The sequence below is a fragment of the Myotis nattereri genome (assembly GCF_964212035.1).
Source record: "Myotis nattereri genome assembly, chromosome: 1".
Lineage (NCBI taxonomy): Eukaryota > Metazoa > Chordata > Mammalia > Chiroptera > Vespertilionidae > Myotis > Myotis nattereri.
Window position 1 is genome coordinate 205,271,015 of NC_138075.1, and position 18,961 is coordinate 205,289,975.

An 18,961-nucleotide genomic window follows, 5' to 3' on the forward strand; every position below is an offset into this window, starting at 1 on the left:
AAGCCTGCCCAGCCAGATCGGTCCCATCATGGTGGGCTGGCCAGACCCCACCTGTGTACAAATTTGTGCACCAGGCCTCTAGTGCAATCATACAAGGATATTGAACAATAGTTAATGATGTGAAAATATTTGTTACATAATGTTAAGTTTAAAAATGTATACTGTATAGACATATGATGCCTACATAGTACTACTGAATGTACACTTAAAATGATGAAGATAGTAAATTTTGTTATTTGTATTTTACCACAATAAAAAATTAGAAAATAAACCGTTAAAAAATAAAAATTATTTGCAAATTTTTAAGTGTAAAAAATACACAACTTTAAGTAATATGCTTTTCAAGCTTCTAAAAGATTTTACAACAGCATCTAGTGGCAAACGGTGCCTTTTCTTTTGGAGGATGAGGTAGTTTTAAAATCTTCATAATTAGATGGGCATTTTCTAATGATGGATAGCCACGTATCAATTTTAGAGGACCATAATATTAAATTAAAATGCACCTTTAAAACCATAGACAAGAAATAGCATTGAATTTATATTCATTAATGAACTTTGTAACTTTTTAATATATCAACAAGACTGAATTGAATCTTTTTAAGAGATTTAATGAGTGAAAATAGTTAAATAAATGGGACACTCTCTTATTATATTTGTTACATGTATATATAAATGTGTGCTTACATTGTTACATTAATTACTGATATGATAGTAGCATTTGATGATCAATCTGTTGAGCATTACAAAAGAATAAGTTGGGCTTATAAGTAAAGTGCTCGCCCCCCACACACATAGAAATTTTAATATATGATAGAGTTTTTTTGTTTTATGACATTAATATATAAAACACTGACAGAAATACTGATTTTTCGGTTCCCCCCCACAAATGGCTTAGATTATAGAAAACTATCTGAGGTTGGGAAACAAATTTGTAGTTAAACATTGATGAATGATGCTCTTGAGAATACTGGTGTTTCCAATTACTAGAAATAAAATAACTACAAAAAAAAAAAAAAGCAGGCCAAAGCCTCCCCAGCCCCAAAATGAACAAAAAAAAATGGACGTTTTTTACTGAATATCAGATGTCATCAATTATTTTGTATTATTTTAGGTACTACTAAGAAAACAACAACAGTCTGTTAAATATGACACACTATTGCTTATAAGGCATCTTGATTCAGAGATGCTCAAATGTGGACAGCGTGCTGCATGGAATCAATGCCATAAGACTACTCAAGTCCTTTAGACATCATTTATAAAGGAGACAGAATTCTCAAGCATTACTTCACTTAGCATTCCAGCAACAATTTACTTATGCGAGACTAATGGAGAACTCCCACTTTCAAGAATTCGCATGTTTCTGAATGCATTTCTATGTGGCTTAACTCTCACATACTGAGCTCCAAGACGACCTCATTTGTCTCCCCTGATGATTTCAAGGTTACTCACTGTGGATACTGTAGCCATGATCAATATTTCCTGCATTTACCATATGTCAGCATCGTTAGAGGTTCCTTGACATGGATTATCTCACTCAGTTGTCAGAACAGGCTTTATAAGTTATGGACCAACATGATTCCCTTTATACAGGTGAGGAAAGTGAGGCCCAGGAGGCCGACTTACCCGGGATCCCACTGCTAGTAGGTAGGGGATGTGGGAACCCTGCCCTGTGCTGGTAACCACGGTGTCCCATCGTCTGGGCTGGGAGTCACACCCACTTTCAAGCTGTCCCCAGGGACGTCAAAGTTTTGATCGGGAAGAAGCAATCTAGAACCTGAGGGTCCCAAGGTTACTGCTGAAATGATTCAAACTGCGTTTTCCGTTCCCTTTCCTTGTCATCCATTCTGCCTCATTTTCCCCATTCTACGTCTCATCCATTTATTCTGCAAAAGCCCTGGAATCTTTTAGGAGGCCATTTAGCTAAGTCTCTACTTCCTAGGGCAGCTCGAGACCAGACTGCTCCAGCCATCACTTCCTCTTAGGGCTTTCCAGTCAGTCCAAGTTCTGGGGGTGGGGGAAGCACTGGCCCAGCACAGTATCTGACAGAGAGCAGATACATCATCTATGTGAGGTGAACACACGTTATATGCATTATTTATGGAATGTGTACTCTCAAGCTTAATTTAAATGCACACTAGTCATCAAAATCAGGCTATTACTAGCAAAATATTCAAGATAAATGAAGAGAAAAAGCAAACCACAATACAATTTGAATAACATGAGCTCATTTAAAAATATTTTATAGCACAGCCAGCATGGCTCAGTGGTTGAACATCAACCTATGAACCGGGAGGTCATGGTTCAATTCCCGGTCAGCACAGTGGGCTCAATCCCCAGTGTGGGGAGGGCAGGAGGCAGCCAATCAGTGATTCTCATTATTGATGTTTCTGTCTTTCTCTCCCTCTCCCTTTCTCTCTGAAATCAACAAAAATATATTTAAAATATTTCATCTGCACCGATAAAAGAGGATACACATTTTAAAACATCTTAGTACCAATTTTTGAGTGGCTGGAGTAATAGGTACTTTATATTTTCTTTATAATTTTCTGTATTCTGTAGTATCTATCGACTATACGTAATCAAGGGAAATCCCCAAAGCCAGTTTAATGAACTTGTGTCTGGATACTCTATCTTGAAGGCTTGTTACTTTTGTGCTCATATCATTATTTCAAAAGAAATGAGTTCAAAGTTGGCAGTTTTTACCAAGCCCACTGTGCTGGAACATTCGCTTTCTGACCCATACTTTCCTTTGGTTCCTCCTAAAGAGAGGAGGGGCCTTTCCTTCTCGAGAACGAAAACAAGTAAATAAAACAGATCCCTGGACACCAATGAATGAGAGCACAGAGGAGCTACAGGGGCCTAAGCCAGGAGCTGGCTTCCCCTTGACTGAGAACATGATCCAAACTGGCTCGGATGCCAGACTTAGCCCCGAGGCCACGGGTGGGAGGTGGCAGTTTCCTGGCTTGAGAGGGACAAGGTCTACCCACAAAATCTAGCAGGCATCTTGCTGCTTATTTTAACAAGACTCTTACCGGTGGACTGGCCCAGAGACCGACATTGAAGAACGCATTGGAAATAAGAAGCCTGAGACCAAGAACCGTCCTGAGACCTAGGGCATGGGTGGTCCCGTTTCTAGGACTGAGTGACTATGAGAACTTGGACTGATCATTTAACCTCTACATGGAAAGATGTGAAGTCCAAGGTCGTCTGCTGGACTACCATCCTATGACTCTGAGAGGTTCCCTGGCTCCAGTCTTGAATAACTTATCTGGACCCGAGCCTGGAAAATCAGCCTACTTAGGTTTTGGCACCGTGACCCAGGTGCCATATATGCCATACCTGTGTTTCCCCTCTCACTTTTACACCTCCAAATATACGTCTATTTTCACTGGACGAAAGAGGATCTACATGAACAGTCAGCCTCTCCATTCCCTAAGCCTTTTCCTTTTGCCTTAAACATTTCAAAACAACAACGTGAGGCTCTGATCCAGGTAAGATGGGCTGGGTTTGATTTTTTGTCCCTGACGTATACTTTCTTGAAGTCTGTAAACGCTCCTGTACCTAAAGATCTTTAAGGACTCATAAAGAGCCTTAAATCTAATACTCTGACAACTACTTCTAGATAGAGAAAAACAGCGTCTAAAGAAATGCCTGTTGACATTTGACATCTCGAAGGAATGTGCAGTTGGTCTCAGTTGGAAGGAAAACAGCACCTACTCAAATGCCTTCATGCTGTTCTCACTGCAACACGAAATGTCTCATAAAAGATCTGCTTGTCTGTTTTTCTGGACCAGAAGATGTTAGGAAAGTACTGAATTTTCAAGAGGAAGGCCTGGGTCTTTATCAAGGTAGAGAAAACATACCTAGTAACTTAGTTCGAGAAAAGCAGATGAAGTAGGCTGTGCATCTAATCGCTGAGTTCGGCCCTTAGTCAATGAGGGAGAATTGCTGAAAACCTGGTGGGAGGGAAGGCCTGGCCAGCAGGGGACGCGGCAAGATTTGAGATGAGTTGGATCAAGAGTCATGAGATGGAGTGACAAAGAGATCAACCCGTGGGCGCCCTGGGGGTGGAAATGGTAGAGGGAAGCCAGAATTGGGAAAAAGTGAAGAAGACGAGAAGCAAAAGGAGCTGCAGGAAGAATCATGGGAGCAAGTGCAAGGGCGATCATCTTCTGGGAAAAGCTGTTCACGCCTGCATGTGTGTCAGAATTACAACGGGAATGACTGACAAGTGGAGCTGGAAGATGGCAGGGAGTTCATCTCACCTGTATGAAATTCACACCTGCTCAAGACGCTAATTTTGATGATCTAATTTAATGTAAAAAAAACTTTACACCTATCACTTTTGCAGGCTTTTGAAAAATGTAATTTAACTTTGTCTCCATTGTTGTATGACAATATTAAATTAACTTAAGGGCACCTCTGTCTATGAGTTGCTTTAATATCATGCTAAGTGCTCCATATACATGAATTCTCCCAATATTATTATTATCTTTATTTTACATATAAACTGAGGCTCAGCCAGTTTAACTTGCTCAGGTGGGGTTTGATCTTTGACCTAGTGCATGGAGTATTTTAGGCATCTTAGGAAAGGACCATTTTTGTACCATTAATGAAAGAAGAGATTCAAGCACAAATACAATGTACAGGGGATCAAGAACACACTGGGATAGCTTTGAGGGAGATATAAAACATCTTTCTGTAGGTCACTGAACAAGATAAATTTATTCTCAGATTAGAAGACCTACCAAATTCTCTTCCAATCCTGGATTCTAGGAGTCTATTTGTGCTATGGCATGATTTCCTTACAGAAGCCAACATTTTAAAATGAGAAAAAAAAGTTTTCAGTTTCGGCTGGGAACTATCTTAGAGATGAGCAGGAGGAGACAGGAAACATGTCCCTCTACTTGGAGTCCCCCTCATGACCCCTCAGCCCCATGATCCCCTCCTGTGGGCTCCTCACCACTGTCTGTGCCTTTATTTCTGCTATACCAACATGTGGAATACGGGAATCGCGGGATATTCCCAGCATATGGGATGGCCTGCTGCCCTCCTCCATTTCAATGCAAATCCTACACTAACCGTTAAGAAATCCACATCCCACATAAGACCTTCCCGACAAACCCCAACCCGTAATGATCTTACCTTTTCTTTGCAATCTTACATCCCTTCTACTCTTTTGACCCTATTACCTAGCAGTTAGGTGTAGTTTTATATACTTTTCTAGTTGCTTTATGAAAAGTGCTTTCCCAAAAAGTTTATGAGTTTCTTTATTTATTTAAAAAATGTGGCACAGAGTAGGTCCTTGTCGTGAACAGGCAACCACTGGCGAGGTCATTGCCATCACAACCTCATCACCTAGAGATGACTCAATGGAGGATGATCTGGAGTTGCTGGTATCAGTAGACATAGAGAGTAACAATGATAACAATGATAGCAAGCCTAACTTAATTTATGATCTATTTCTAAAGTAAGAGAGCCGTGGTCCCAAGAGTTTCCAATGAGAAAGAGGAGGTAGAAGGAAACTGAAGTGATGACATAATGTCGCACAATGTGGTCCTGTTGGCACAAGAGGTTGACACGCCTGTGTTCCTGGAGTCCAGGGCCACCCTTCTCTGCTGCTCTGGTCTGAATGAATGGCCCTGCCTACTGTAGCTGTGCCCTTTGACTAGTTCCAGCTCGCCCTGAAGGAACTGTGACATTTTAGTGGTGGGTGAGGCTACTCCTCTGTAAAAAGTGTATCTGTTGGGAATGCAGTTTTTGGAAGAAAGACACTATTTAAAAAGAAGAACACTATTCCTTTGACAGAATAGGGCAAATGAGTTAGAAACAGCAAACCAGGTCCAAGCTGGTATCAAGCCCAAGCAGCCCCGCATTTCAAGCTGGTCACCGTATTTTGCCATCACCAATCAATCCTACCGTTTTGATAAGAATACCATCTGGCTGTAACACGGTCAAGAAACGCTTTCTTTGGAATATGGAAAAGGAAGTATGATAAGCAGCAGGTTGATTGGAGAAGAGATTCTTTTAAAATGTCTTCTGGAACAACACATTCTGGATGGAAAACTTTCAGTGTCAAATTGTAGGTGAGCATGAAGGGTGTTTTAGTAATGAGCCAACATTTAATGCAGTACAGCTAACAACTTGGCTTCGAGTCTAATAGATACACCCCAGTAGTTATCTACCCAGAACATAAAGAGAGAGGCCCTGCCATAGTGAATTCAGGAGCCTAAAATAGACTAGAGACAGGGAAAATGAATGACCATTGGAACCGCTAGAGCTTATTAAACTAGAAATTACTCCAAACTGGGCAGCTTTCCAAGGAAGAGACACAGAGGAGTTCCCAGTAGTTCGGACTTGCCCCCGCGGCTGCCGGCATCAGGCCGGTTTCCAGGGGAAGGTTCACACGCCCACCGTTTTGTTTGGGTTTGCCTTGCTATAAACTGCATAAACTTCTGAAATAACCTGATTTCTTTCAGATCACCTCATTCTGCTTCTCTTAAAATAAGATGTGTTGGGTGGCTACGCCGTCAATGTGAAATCTTTCAATCCATCCACTCTTTGCCCTTAGAGAGTTTAGCTGCACAACCACGTTAAAGTGGAAAATGCATTGCATTGAAAGAGAACAGGCAATTTCCTTTTTATTTTGACCTTTGAACATAAGAAACTTAATAATTACTGAGAATGAGCATAGTTTTTTTTAAGGGAGCTTTTACTGCTCTAAAAACAAACACACAAAAAACCCCCTATCTTCTGCTTTAGGAGTCATGTACTTAAGGCCATAGTCTCTGTGCAGGACAGCTAACGTCCCCCCGTTCCCCGCCCCCCTGCCCCAAGAGTTAAAAGCTTAGAACAAGAGAGATTAAATAGTTGCTTTAGGAAGTTTAGGCCTTATGCCATCTGCTCTCTTCACCTATTCCTTTAATTTCTGTCAGGAATGAAACCTGGTCAGCCAGGGGGTGGGTTTCCAAACTTAGACAACAACATGGTCTCAGAGGGCAGAGCCGGTGAGGGGGAGAGAGGCCTGCCGGTCAGCAGAGCCCCCAGGACTTGCTCTCGTAGGTCACGTGCTGGGCCTGAGTAAACCCCGTGTATTTCTGTGATGTGGCAAGTGTCGGGGGACACGTGTGGCACCTAAACGATTGCTTTACCAAAGCACAGTGAGAAAGAGCTGTGCTAGACAGCGCGTGCAAAGGGCCAGTGACCTGAGGAATGGAATGGAAAAGGTTTCTGAAGGGGACTCAGAAAACGCTCATCAGGAAGTGTGGCAAAAGAGAAATAAGGACAGAATGACTGTCCCAGAAAAGCAATTCCAACACTGTAATGTCTAATTAATTTTGGGAACTTCTCATTTAAAGGTAAGAGCGTAAGTCACCCAGACTGGTGTGGCTCGGTTGGGCATGGTTCTGGGCACCAAAAAGGTCGCTGGCTCGATTCCAGGTCAGGGCACCTCCCTGGGTTGGGGGTTTGATCCCCAGTAGAGGTTGTGCAGGAGGCAGCCAATCCATGTTCCTCTCTCTCTCCCTCCCCGTCTCTCTAAAATCAATGAAAACATATTTAAAGAAATTTTAAGATCATAAGCTAATGTGGACTCTTACTAGGAGAACTCAATGTTTCATCTCATGGTGATTTGTAAGAACTCTTCAGAGAGGGTAACACGCACAGGAAAAGTCAAATGAAATTCCAGGTCGAGAGAATCAGCATTTCCCTGGATCATAAAACCCTGCTCCTGGAGACCAGCGAACCTGTTGCCATGGTGAGGAAATTATTCTGGTCTATTCCAATCGGAATCTCATAGGGCTTGAGCTCTGTGGGGAAGAATTACATCCTCCCAGCTCTCTAAGAAGACATATTTTATTTTTCAAAAGACAAATGCCAGAGATAAGAAAAAGAATACCCGTAGGGGAAGAGGGAGAAGGCTTAGCTAGCTGGGTCATCTCATCTACTCAGCCCTGGAGCTGGGAGACAAGTGTTCCTCATGACCAAACCTTTCTAGGCGCTGGGGAAAAATCGTGACAGTTTTCCCCATCCTTTGGAATTCCAACCCAAAGGCTATAAATTAAAACTGCAGACATCAGCCTCTGGTGAGAACAAATGGGGTTGAGCAGCGTCCAGCTTGCACCCCGAAAGCTGGCCTGCGTCTGAGCTGGTGGAAGTTTGGGTTTGATCAGCAGGAGCCTTTCTGGTGTGGAATCTAAGAAGGCGGAATCTTCCTGATAGTATTTTATATGCCAAAGGGGAAAATACAATATTCTTTTGAGTTTTCTTTTCTGCTGTTCTTGAGTTAGCCTACATTAATCAGCTTGGCCATTCAATGGTGCTTCTAAATACTCTGAATTTAATTTGATTATGAATGAATTTTTGTTTGTTTACTTATTTTTAAAATATGTTTTTATTGATTTAAGAGAGGAAGGGAGAGGGAGAGAGAGACAGAAACATCAATGATAAGAGAGAATCATCGATTGGCTTCCTTCCGCATGCCCCCCCCCCCCCCCACTGGGGATCGAGCCCACAGCCCGGGCATGCGCCCTTGATCGAATTGAACCTCGGACCTTTCAGCCCACAGGCTGATGCTCTATCCACTGAGCAAAACCAGCCAGGGCAAGTTTTTTTTTTAATTAATAAGAAAGCTGCCCTTTTATACATATTATCAAGGATGGAAAGCCAGGTTCTGAGGGCAGTGGTTATTTTCAAATTGTATTAACAAGTCTGATGGGGCCCTGAACAAACAGAAAGGGAAAAAAAGGTTTGTGAGAGATTGATTTATTTTTCTACAACACCTGGCCCCCAAAATGTGACAAGTTTTTCTATTCATATTTTATATTACACCATCTACTATACCCACTGGTTAGATTTGAACTGTGCTTTCCCCTCCCCCCGCCTCCCCAAGTCCAAATTCATATGTTGAAATCATGACCCTTACCAAGTCCCTCAGAATGTGATATTATTTGAAAATAGGGTTGTTGCAGGTGTAAGTGGTTACGAAGAGGTCCATAGAGGGCCCCTAATCCAGTATGATGGGTGTCCTTATAAAAAAGGGAAGATTTGGACACAGTCACATTCACAGGGAGAGGGCTCTGGGAAGATGAAGGCAGAGATCAGTGGGATGCATCTACAAGCCAAGGAGTGCCAGAGACTGCTGCGCCACCAGAAGCCAGCAGGAGGCACAGGACAGATTCTCCCTCACAGCCAAAGGAGGAACCAACCCTGCCAACACCTTGATTTTTGGATTTCTAGCCAGCAAGACTCTGAGACAGTTAATTTCTGTTGTCTAAGCCAATCAGTTTGTGGTACTTTGCTAGGGCAGCCCTAGCAAATAAATCCATGTAGAAAGAATTGGTCATTATTAAGCCCTACTTACTTTTTAAAACAGATTCATTCACAATGGAATTATCCCAAAGAGGTTCTTACCGTCAGATCTTGGGGAACAGAATTTGGCTTCTGTATGTTGATCTCAATGCTGTTGCTGCCTTGTTTCAGCTCCACTGGGCACCCGTGCACTCTGGCCACACCTTCGAACATCTGGGATTTGGTTAATGAGGGGACGAGTGTGTCCGTGGGACACTCGTTTTCCTTCTCCACCTCATCACTGTGAACTGTTTCTCCATTCATGCTGACTTTCCCATCTACCTATAAAAACCAGAATGAACAAAAACATGCTATTCCCCAAAGAAAGAGTAACAAAATAACACATTCAGAATCACCTGACAACATTACCATTGATAATCAAAGTCCACCAAAGAATAACATCTCTTATATGCTTTGATTGCCTCTGGCAATTAGGGCTTTTATAAATGTTATCTTAGAGGGGTTCTTTAAAAGGTAATTCACCTTCTCAGGCCACTTCACATTAAATTATATTTCAGGTTCACCTAACTTAGGATGTGCTTTTATTTTAAAGTAAAGAAAATCACAGAAACTTTTGTGTAAACTAGAGGCCTGATGCACGAAATTCATGCTAGGGGCTCGGCCCTCACAACCCTGGCTGCCTCCTGGTCCCGAGGTCCTGAGGCCCTGCCTACTGGTCATTTGGGAAGGTCGTTCCACTATCTGGTCAAATTAGCATATTAGCTTTTTATTATATGTATAAATACATGCCACATATTTGGGTTCCAGTAATTTGTCATTTAAGTTCTGTTATTCCACAATTTTGAGGGTTTTCTTTACTGGTTAGCATATAAATTAGGTAGAACCCACCACAGATCAGGACTATTATACAGGTTATTCTGGGGAGTAGGGGGAAATGGGTACTTTTTTGACACAATCATGGGTGGCAGGGAACCTAATGCTTGCTATAGTACAGTAAATCTCTACTTCCAGTTAATTTTATAATCCCTTTTTTTTTCAAGAAAAACAGCCATGCACATTAAAATATTTTTGTTTTGCACCTGGGTGTAGGGAAGGCAGTGAGAGCAGGAAAGGAGGGGCAGAGAGGTGGTTAGTTGGGCTTGTTGCGAGGCATCTGGAAGTCTCCGACTTCAGGTTTGTGCCCGTATGTAAAATAACTGTTAGCGGACGCTCTGTAGTTCAAAGGCCTCAGATTACGTTCTGGCTTGACAACCTACCAGCCATGTAATCCTCAACCTCAACTCCTCAACTGCAAAATTTGCAATAATAGTATCTCCTTGATGGTGCTATTATGTTGATTTTATGGATTAATCTATGTCCAGAGTTTAGAACCATACCTGCCCATTTTAAGTATGGAAATCTTAGTCATTATTATTAGTAGGCCTTCTAAAATCTTTCGGAAGGAACAATGAAAGGCCAGATGTGAATTATACTTTATTTACCTAGGCCAGTGGCTTGCATACTCTATTGTCTATACTCCATAAGGAAGAACTTTGAATCACAACTAAGCACACACAAATACAACTGAAACCAGAGTTGCAAAACAATGTTACCTTTTTTGTGTGTGATATACTAGGCAGTTTTTTAATTGTATTCTATTATACTTCGTTTATTTTCAATGTTGATTCCAAACCAATAAATTGGTTTTATAAGATAGAAATAGGTGGCAACTTTCAGGCTAAAAAACCCTGCCCAGCTGGCGTGGCTCAGTGGTTGAGCATTGACCTATGAACAGGTCATCGGTTTGATTCCCGGTCAGGGCACATGCCCAGGTTGCTGGCTCGATCACCAGTGGGAGGTGTGTACGAGGCAGCTGATTGATGTTTCTCCCTCTCTCCCTCTCTCTCTCTAAAATCAATTTAAAAAAAGAAAAGAAAAACACTGCCTTAAACTATTTCACTTAATCTTCCTTTACTCTTCATTCTGTTGTACTGGGAAACTGAGCCTGTATTCCCAACTCCTTATCTCTGCCCCACCCCCCCCAAACACACACAAACACTCACTCACACACATGCACCGCTTAGCTTCTGTTCTGGCTTTATCTGGTAACAGCTATTTATTTACATATTACCCTTGACCACAAGTGGGTCCACCCACTCAGTGGTGGGGCTGTGAATAAGGCTGAGAGCTGCTAAGGCCTAACAAGCATGTCAAACTCGCATGCAGCCCGCCGGCCGTGAGTTTGACATGCTTGGGATGAGTCACGGGCTCACTGGTGGTGAAGACTGAGCCCAGCTTTAAGAGGACTTCTACTCAAGTTGCGCCATCCCCCTCTCCATCAGGGCTCTTCCTGAGGCCTCTACCCAGTCTTGCCCCAAAGGGAAGGAAGTGGGTTTTCTCAGGGCCTAATTCTTCTGTTTAAATGATCATATTCTCATCAGTGAAGAGAAGTGGACATCTGCATGACCTGATCATATGCCTTGGAAGTTAAATACGGCTCACCCTACTCTTGTTCCGAATCACTGCAACATCAAACCTTTCTTCATGAAATACTGAGACAGTGCATCATTGGGGGTCCTCGGTGAAGGAGAGCTGGGCTGGGCTTGGGTGAGCTGCCGAGCATATAGGGGTAAGTGCCTATCCGTGCGTGCATGAGCCTGCACGATGAATAACTCATCTTCTCAGGAAAAAATTCACGTATTTACTCAATAAACACCTGCTGAGTGCCTACTGTGTCCTCCTGGGCACCTATGCCAGGCTCTCGGGACGAAGCTGTGAACAACAAAGACACAGCCCCAGCCCTTCAAGGGACAAACATCTCAATTCAACCCGGATGAAACAGACTCGACATTTTCCTGTGTCATCAAAGCCGAAGGCACAGGTTTTAAAGAGACATTCTTTAAAGAGTGAGTTAAGCAAAACTCAGGAAGTGCGGTTTGGTCCTCTCTGAAATTCAACAGGAAGATAGCAGGCAGCACTTTGCTCAATTAGTTTGGTTAAGCAAACTTTCTTCACAGTCACATGCCCGTGTCTGCTAGTGATGAATTCCACTGCTGTCTTCTATTACCAACCCATGTGGCGTGCAGGGACAGTGAGAACTGACTTTCCTTTGTAGTCAACAGAGCTTAAGACAAAGGGTTAGTGCCTTCTCATGATGTGAGGGAAAACACTGGAATCTGAGAAAGTGAAAAGATGTTTGCTTGTCATACGTCTTTGGTTCTGGAACATTATTTTACATATTTGTTGGTAAAAAAACAACAACAAATCAACCAATGGCCTAGTTTCTTTCCACTTAAAAATATTTCAAAAACCCATTTCATTCCAGGACTAAGAACATCCCCATATTTCCATGTGTTCCCTGTATTTTTTTTTTTCAACTGTTGCCATCTTTTTGGATGTAATGTCAATTAGTCCCTGAAAGAGATGTAACTGTACACACTTCTATTTAAACGAAGGCAATTAAAATTTTGTTTCGAAGGGTTGGCAATTCCTCCAGATAGTTAGAGCTACCTAGGGTGTTACTAAATTAGGGTCTGTGAACGCTAATACAGAGAGACCATGGCATGATATCAAGTTAGGAAATAGACTTTGCTCGTGGAAATAACTCAACCATCAATCTCTTGGGAGCCCATCAATATTAACAGCAGGAATTGGGGGGAACCATCTCTCCCTAACCATTTGCAAACCAAACCTCAGAGACACGTAAACGTCACGACTGTAAGTGTGAACACATTTCGCTTTTGTTTGCATTTTCTTTTGCAGACGGGAGAAAATAACTGCATTTTCCTGAGGCAAGAGGCTTCTTTCCAACTACTACCTGGAGTGCAGTGTGGGTTCTGCTCGTCAGGGACTCACCCTACCTTAAAGGTCTTCAGAACCTCTTGAGAGCTCTTGGGCTGGGAGTAAGGCTTGGGTGTCAGCATAGGCACTGCTTTGGGAGCGACAGTTTTGCTTGGAGATCCACTGCCTGCTGACATGCTGGCATCCAGAATGCTGGTACGAGCGATGGTGGTTTCCACAGTGGCAGTGAATTTGGGGGGAGGCAGTGACTGCTGCCGCAGGTATTTCATGGGGTTGGGGTCGTTCAGGAAGGGGGAGAAGTTTGGCTCCGTTGAATGGCTTCTTTCCAGGATTTTTGGCATCTCCAAGCGTTCCAGGACAGCCTCGCTGATGGTGAACCTCTCGATGTACTGCTGCAGGATCCCCTCCGCCTCCTCCTGGGACCGCGCGTTCTTATACGCCTCATGCAGCTCCCTCTCTCTCCGCTCTCTGCAGCAGGGGCATGGGAGAGAGAAGCAATACAGAGGTCAAGGACAGTCACAAAAACTGCAGGGAGCTGCAGAGACAGCACAGGAGCCTCTGCGGTAACCAACAATTTTTAGCAAAAACACATCTAGATAATATTGTACATTCAACAACAACAGAAAGGACCCACTTTTCTTGAACAATTTCTCTGTAGGTTTTGATGCTTTTCCTCCGTTCACTTGTCCCATCCTCTCCAGCCATTAATTTCTCCATTTTTTTCCTTTCTTCCTCTTTCTTGATTAAGTCCTGAGAAGCACTTCTTCTGCGGCTCTTCCACCGAGCCAGGTCCTGTGGGGGTGGGTTTGGCGGAGATAAAACATATTTTTCAGGCTTTGAAAATTCCATTTCTACTTTTCAGAGTTTAGTGGGCACTGACTATGGGCCAGGCACCATGCTAGGGCATTCCCACCCAATCCAGTGGAGGTCTGGTTAGAATAGGAATGCCCCGAAAACAGGACGCCTCCCGGAGCAGGGCAACACGTTTATTTAAACATGGCAATGTGAAATCTGCAGTCATATCCCATGGCAGTTTCCAAATGTTAAAGTATTGCCTCACACGGGATTGTAAAAAACGTCATTTCTTGCTTTTTATGATTTCTGCATTGTGAGTGGACCTGTTGACAGTACAATGGTAGGAATTAACACAGACCTACCCTATGCCCTCAGGGAAGAACGAAAAGGCAGGGAAAAAAATCAGCTTTGGGGTCTCACAGAAACTGCAATTCTGTATGTATTAATTTTTCTGATCCTTATAACAACCTCACCACAAAACCTACAGGCAATTACAGCCTAAGGACGAAGAATTACGATTCTGGAGTCAGATGGATGGGACTGCAGCTTGGGACATGATCCCAGCTCTCTCTCTTCCATGCTTTGGAATCACACTTCTCAGCCTCTCTGCCCCTCAGTTTCCTCATCTCTAAAACAGGGATGATATTAACACCTACTCTTACAAGCTTATTGTGAGAGTTAAATGAGACAGTGCATATAAGGTACCAGGCACATAGGAAGTGCTCAATACACTGTAGACACAATTATCATGACAATTAATTGACTAATGGTAGAGTCAGGTTTGCAACTGCTATCTTGGAGTGCTCTGTGAGGACTGAATGAAACAATCCACTCTCCCTCCCCTCATCCCTACCTTCAAGTTCTTCCCCGACAATCTCAAGGCCCCCGTCAAACTCTGCAGCCTCCCTTCCCTAGCTTTCTCACTCACTAGCTGTGTGACTTTGGGCAAGTTACTCAGCTGTCCTGGAACTCATCTGTGGAATTGAGGACGATGGTAATAGTTGCTGGCTCATCAAGTTACTAAGAGGATTAAAGAATTATTACATGCACAGCACTTAGAATAGTGCCTGTTACGGATACGCTTTCAATGTTGGTAATGATCGTTTTCATCATCATCATCATTAATGTCAAATATATAATCTCAAAAGACGTGCCTCCTCAAGTCTACATCTCGTGCCAGTTGCTTCCCGCGGGTTCCCCGCTCCTGTGTGGCCATCCTCCTAGGATACTTGCGGATTCTTTGTCTGCCATTTACTCCTCACCCTTCATGTTGCTATTTTAACCTTCCTTTAATGCCCGCATTTACGGTGTCCCTGTTTGAAATCCTCTAGATGCTCCCTTCCCCTGCATGGCTTTCAAATCCAGGCCTACCCACCCCCCCCGGATTTTCCGCTTCAAAGGGCCCCTAACCCACCGCGCTGGGCAGCCTCCCGCTGCCCGCCCCGGCCGCACTCACATCTTGCCATTTGTCGTCCTCCTCCCGCAGCTGGCTGTTGATCAGCTGCAGCTGCTCCTGGCGGGCCCTGCTGTGCGGCTGCACTGCAGCCTCCTCCTCACACCGCATGTCAAACATACTCGTGCTCCTGAGTGTGGAGAGAGTGGAGACGAAAATGGACCGGGATCAGCGCCATCGGCTCTGCGCGTGCTGGGCCGCTCCGCCGCGTGGGGGCGCTACCGCGCGCGCTCGGAAAGCTGTCCCTCGCCCTCAGCCAGCAGCGTGCACGCCCGCACCCCCACCGCTTCTCCTGTTGCCCCCAAAGCCAAACTGTGACCATCTTTGTCTTCAGGGGTCAATATAATGATACAAGTAGGCGCCAAAGCATGTTTAAAGAAGAGCTAGAAAAGGTATGCGAAGCTCTGGGTTTCTCTCATTTGGAAATGTATTAGAAAAGAGAGAGAGAGAGAGAGAGAGAGAGAGAGAGAGAGAGAGAGAGAGAGAGAGAGAGAGAGAGAGAGAGAAAGAATGGAAAGGTTTAACTCCGGGAGAGTTTGCGGAGAAGGAGGGTGGCGTTCCACCAGGAGAAACTTCATTACAGCACATGCTCTTTGTGTAAAGACTGGCTTAAATGCTTTCTACATGAACTGAGGCAATCTCCCCATTAAAAAAAAATCACAGGGCCTTAAGTCTAAGACACCCATCTTTTCATACTGCGCCAGGTTATGAGTTGTGGATGCATCCAACAACTGCGCTTAGTGACGCATGTGTGTTTGATGTGGTTCTTTCTACTTTCTATAAATCTGCAAGTTGGTAGTGCAGTTGATGGAATCTTGGAATCAAGAAAATAAGGTATTTTATATTAAGATTAAGGAATAAAATATATAAATCACTATATATGTTGTATCCTAAGATTCTCAGAATCATTTTACTTCAATTTTGTCAGGTACCTCTGAATTTACTCTTTCAAAAGAAAAATATAGGGAAAACCATTTAAAACCCTAATAGATTCTATAGGCGCTTATGAAATGGTAAGCTAGACCCTGAGGTCTTTCCTGTAATGCTTACATAGAGCTTTGTTCCAGCAGAAGCTTAAGCAGCAAGATGGAAACAGAAATAAAAACCAAAGCAAAGTCCTCCCTTCTCTTTCTTTGTCCCTCTCAAAGAAACGAGGCGCTCTGGGACCACGTGGGTTCCACAGTCCCCAAATCCAGAAATGGAGGGCCCTTTAAAGTTCACTCTAAGACTATGAGACCGTGATAGTCCATTGTTGAAACCAGAGTAACCCAAAGAAGAAGAAAAGCCATGCATTTAGACCCCAACTAATTCCAGACATCATCAGTGATGTCCAAAATAGCTTTCGCAGGGCCAGGCAATGAGCAGGCAGCATCGCCGGATGCCCGGGTTCCTCCGCAGGCAGCGCTCTGGGAGGGAACGTGACCCCCAATGCAGTGACTGCCCAGCTGCACTTCAAGCCACTCAAAATGCATCTGCACAATGAACCTCTCTCGATGTTGGATGATTTAAATCTGACCTAGGAGAGCTAAAACTGAAGACTGTACTTATAATCTGTCTTCCCCAAGAGTATCCTAATAATCTGACCACAGAGAACTTTTATCTGAGCTCAGATGTGACAAACCACCTGGTGGAGCCGCCCCCACATGTCAGTGGATAGTGTTGATTGTGGGAACCACGCCTTCCAGATGAGCTGGAGTCCTCCAGAGGTAGGAGGGACTGCGAGTGTCCCCTTATTTATTTACGGTTAGGAAAGATTTAGGAATTTGTAGAGTTAGGTAGAAAAGTAGAACCCATATTTTTTTTGAACTTCATGGACCAAAATTCACTTAAGTGGGCTTTCAGAAAGAGACCGGAATTCATCCCATTCCTCCTCTCAGAGTTAAAAAAAAAAATAAATCTTACCTTTAAATATATTCGATTTAGTCAGTTCATCTTTTAAGGCAATTCAGTGTTTGTGAAGATCTTAGCAGATAAAAATCTCTCTGAGCTGGGACGCTCTGGTAATCTATTCAGTAGTTGGCAGATTGTGGGAGGGAAAGTCAGTCCCTTCCTTTGACTTTTTCATTTATATAATTTCTAAAGGGCAGAATTTTGGTTTAGGCCACAATATGTGGCCATACAGCCAGGTCTTTTTCTGGGAACCCAGGGAAAATATGGTAGCCGTCGCCAAGACTGGGAATCGCCTACCTCACATGACAGACAGAGAGATTCAAGAGTGAGGCCTTCAGCTCTGACTTCTGTCTGGGTTTCTACCTCTGTCCTATCATGAAGTTCTAACTGCCTCAGCCCAAATGTGGCCAAAAGCTGGTTAGTGAAATAAAAAGAGAACCTTCTGTTTGCCCTCTCCTATGCCAGGAAGCAGTATTTTTCCCAGAGTTGTTTTGTTTTTTAAAGAAATACCAGCAAACTGGCCAAAAAGGAAACAGCAAAACTATGAGCAATGTCTTTAGAACATTAAAAAAAAAAAAAAAAAGGAACTAAGCAAGTTGAGAATTGAAAATATTAGACAGAAAATAGTCTGAGTCACCATTCAGAAAATGCTCCCTAGTTCAGAAGTCAGACTCAGCCTCCAAAATGTAGAAGGGTGTATCTAAGGATGGGGTGGGGGACCCTGACGAACCCAGGTTCCAGAACATAAATGTGACTTGCACTGAACTTGTGCTTCTTCGCACAATAAGCCGTGGGCTGTGGTGACAAGGGACCCTGGCTGCAGAGTCTGGGAGTCTCTCTTGGTGGTGGGTTGGCATTTGGGGCGGGGGCAGGATTAAATTGCCTCAAAGGGAGCTGGGAAATGGTTTCGGGGCCAAGTCCAAGGTAAGGGAATTGAGAGTAAGATGGCCTGTGGCTCTCAGAGCGCAGTGCTCTGCTGGTGGGGAGCGTGTTGGGGGAGGAGGAGGGAAAGGGCAAGAAGGTGAAACTAAATAGACGGAAACATTCCTGGCTTGCCAGGCGGCGGAAATTTCTGTTTGCCTGTGTGGTGGGTCTGCCCCTGACCTGGGTTTTCCTGAGGGCACATCTTTTTTTGATTGGGCTGTATTTTAAGAATGTGTCAATTATGAATAAGTAGAGCCCGTGCCAATATTGCCCTTCCATTTTTGAAAAGGGGAGATAGTGAGGTATTAAAGGAAACATAGTATGACGTTCTATTTAAAAAATAAAATCCCCATATAAACTTTTCATTTTGTTCCTCACGTGGTTTCACGTGAATGGTGTCTACTCCAAGAAGGAAATTTGGTACGTCTGATAGTCCCAGATAAGCCGTCTGGAAAAGAAGCTCCGTTTACCCTTCTTATTCCATAAGGCCGCTCCCTGTAAATTTAAAGAAGGAGCGAAGGGAGTCTCCAACCCCGCCCCTCTACAAAAGTCATTAACTTCTGTGGGTGAGCTTTCCTATTCAGGGACAGGCAAAATCCAAGAGCTCTTTAAGAGGGCTCTTTTCTTTCATCTTTAAGATTTCCCAGAGATCTCGCTCAGGCAAGTTGCACGGTGTCTTTGCACTGACAAAGAATAAATCCATTCTATCAAAATATTTTTTCCTACCAATTCAAAGTCATGTGCCCATCAATCTTATGTAATCCTCCTCTCAGTGACTGGTAAATATTGCCACTGCAGATTTTAAGAGTA

At 43.5% G+C, this 18,961-nt stretch overlaps 1 protein-coding gene across 10 annotated transcripts in view; it reads right to left on the bottom strand.

The window, feature by feature from the left end:
- Positions 1-18,961, bottom strand: part of LIMCH1 (LIM and calponin homology domains 1) — a 320,193-nt gene that overhangs the window by 36,304 nt on the left and 264,928 nt on the right. For all 10 annotated transcript variants that reach the window (XM_081101116.1, XM_081101113.1, XM_081101115.1 and 7 more), the window contains 4 exons: positions 15,341-15,467; positions 13,724-13,881; positions 13,149-13,557; positions 9,412-9,630 (listed from right to left, as the gene is read on the bottom strand). In XM_081101116.1, the coding sequence (XP_080957242.1) occupies positions 9,412-9,630; positions 13,149-13,557; positions 13,724-13,881; positions 15,341-15,467 (913 nt within the window). The remainder of the gene's footprint in view (positions 1-9,411; positions 9,631-13,148; positions 13,558-13,723; positions 13,882-15,340; positions 15,468-18,961) is intronic.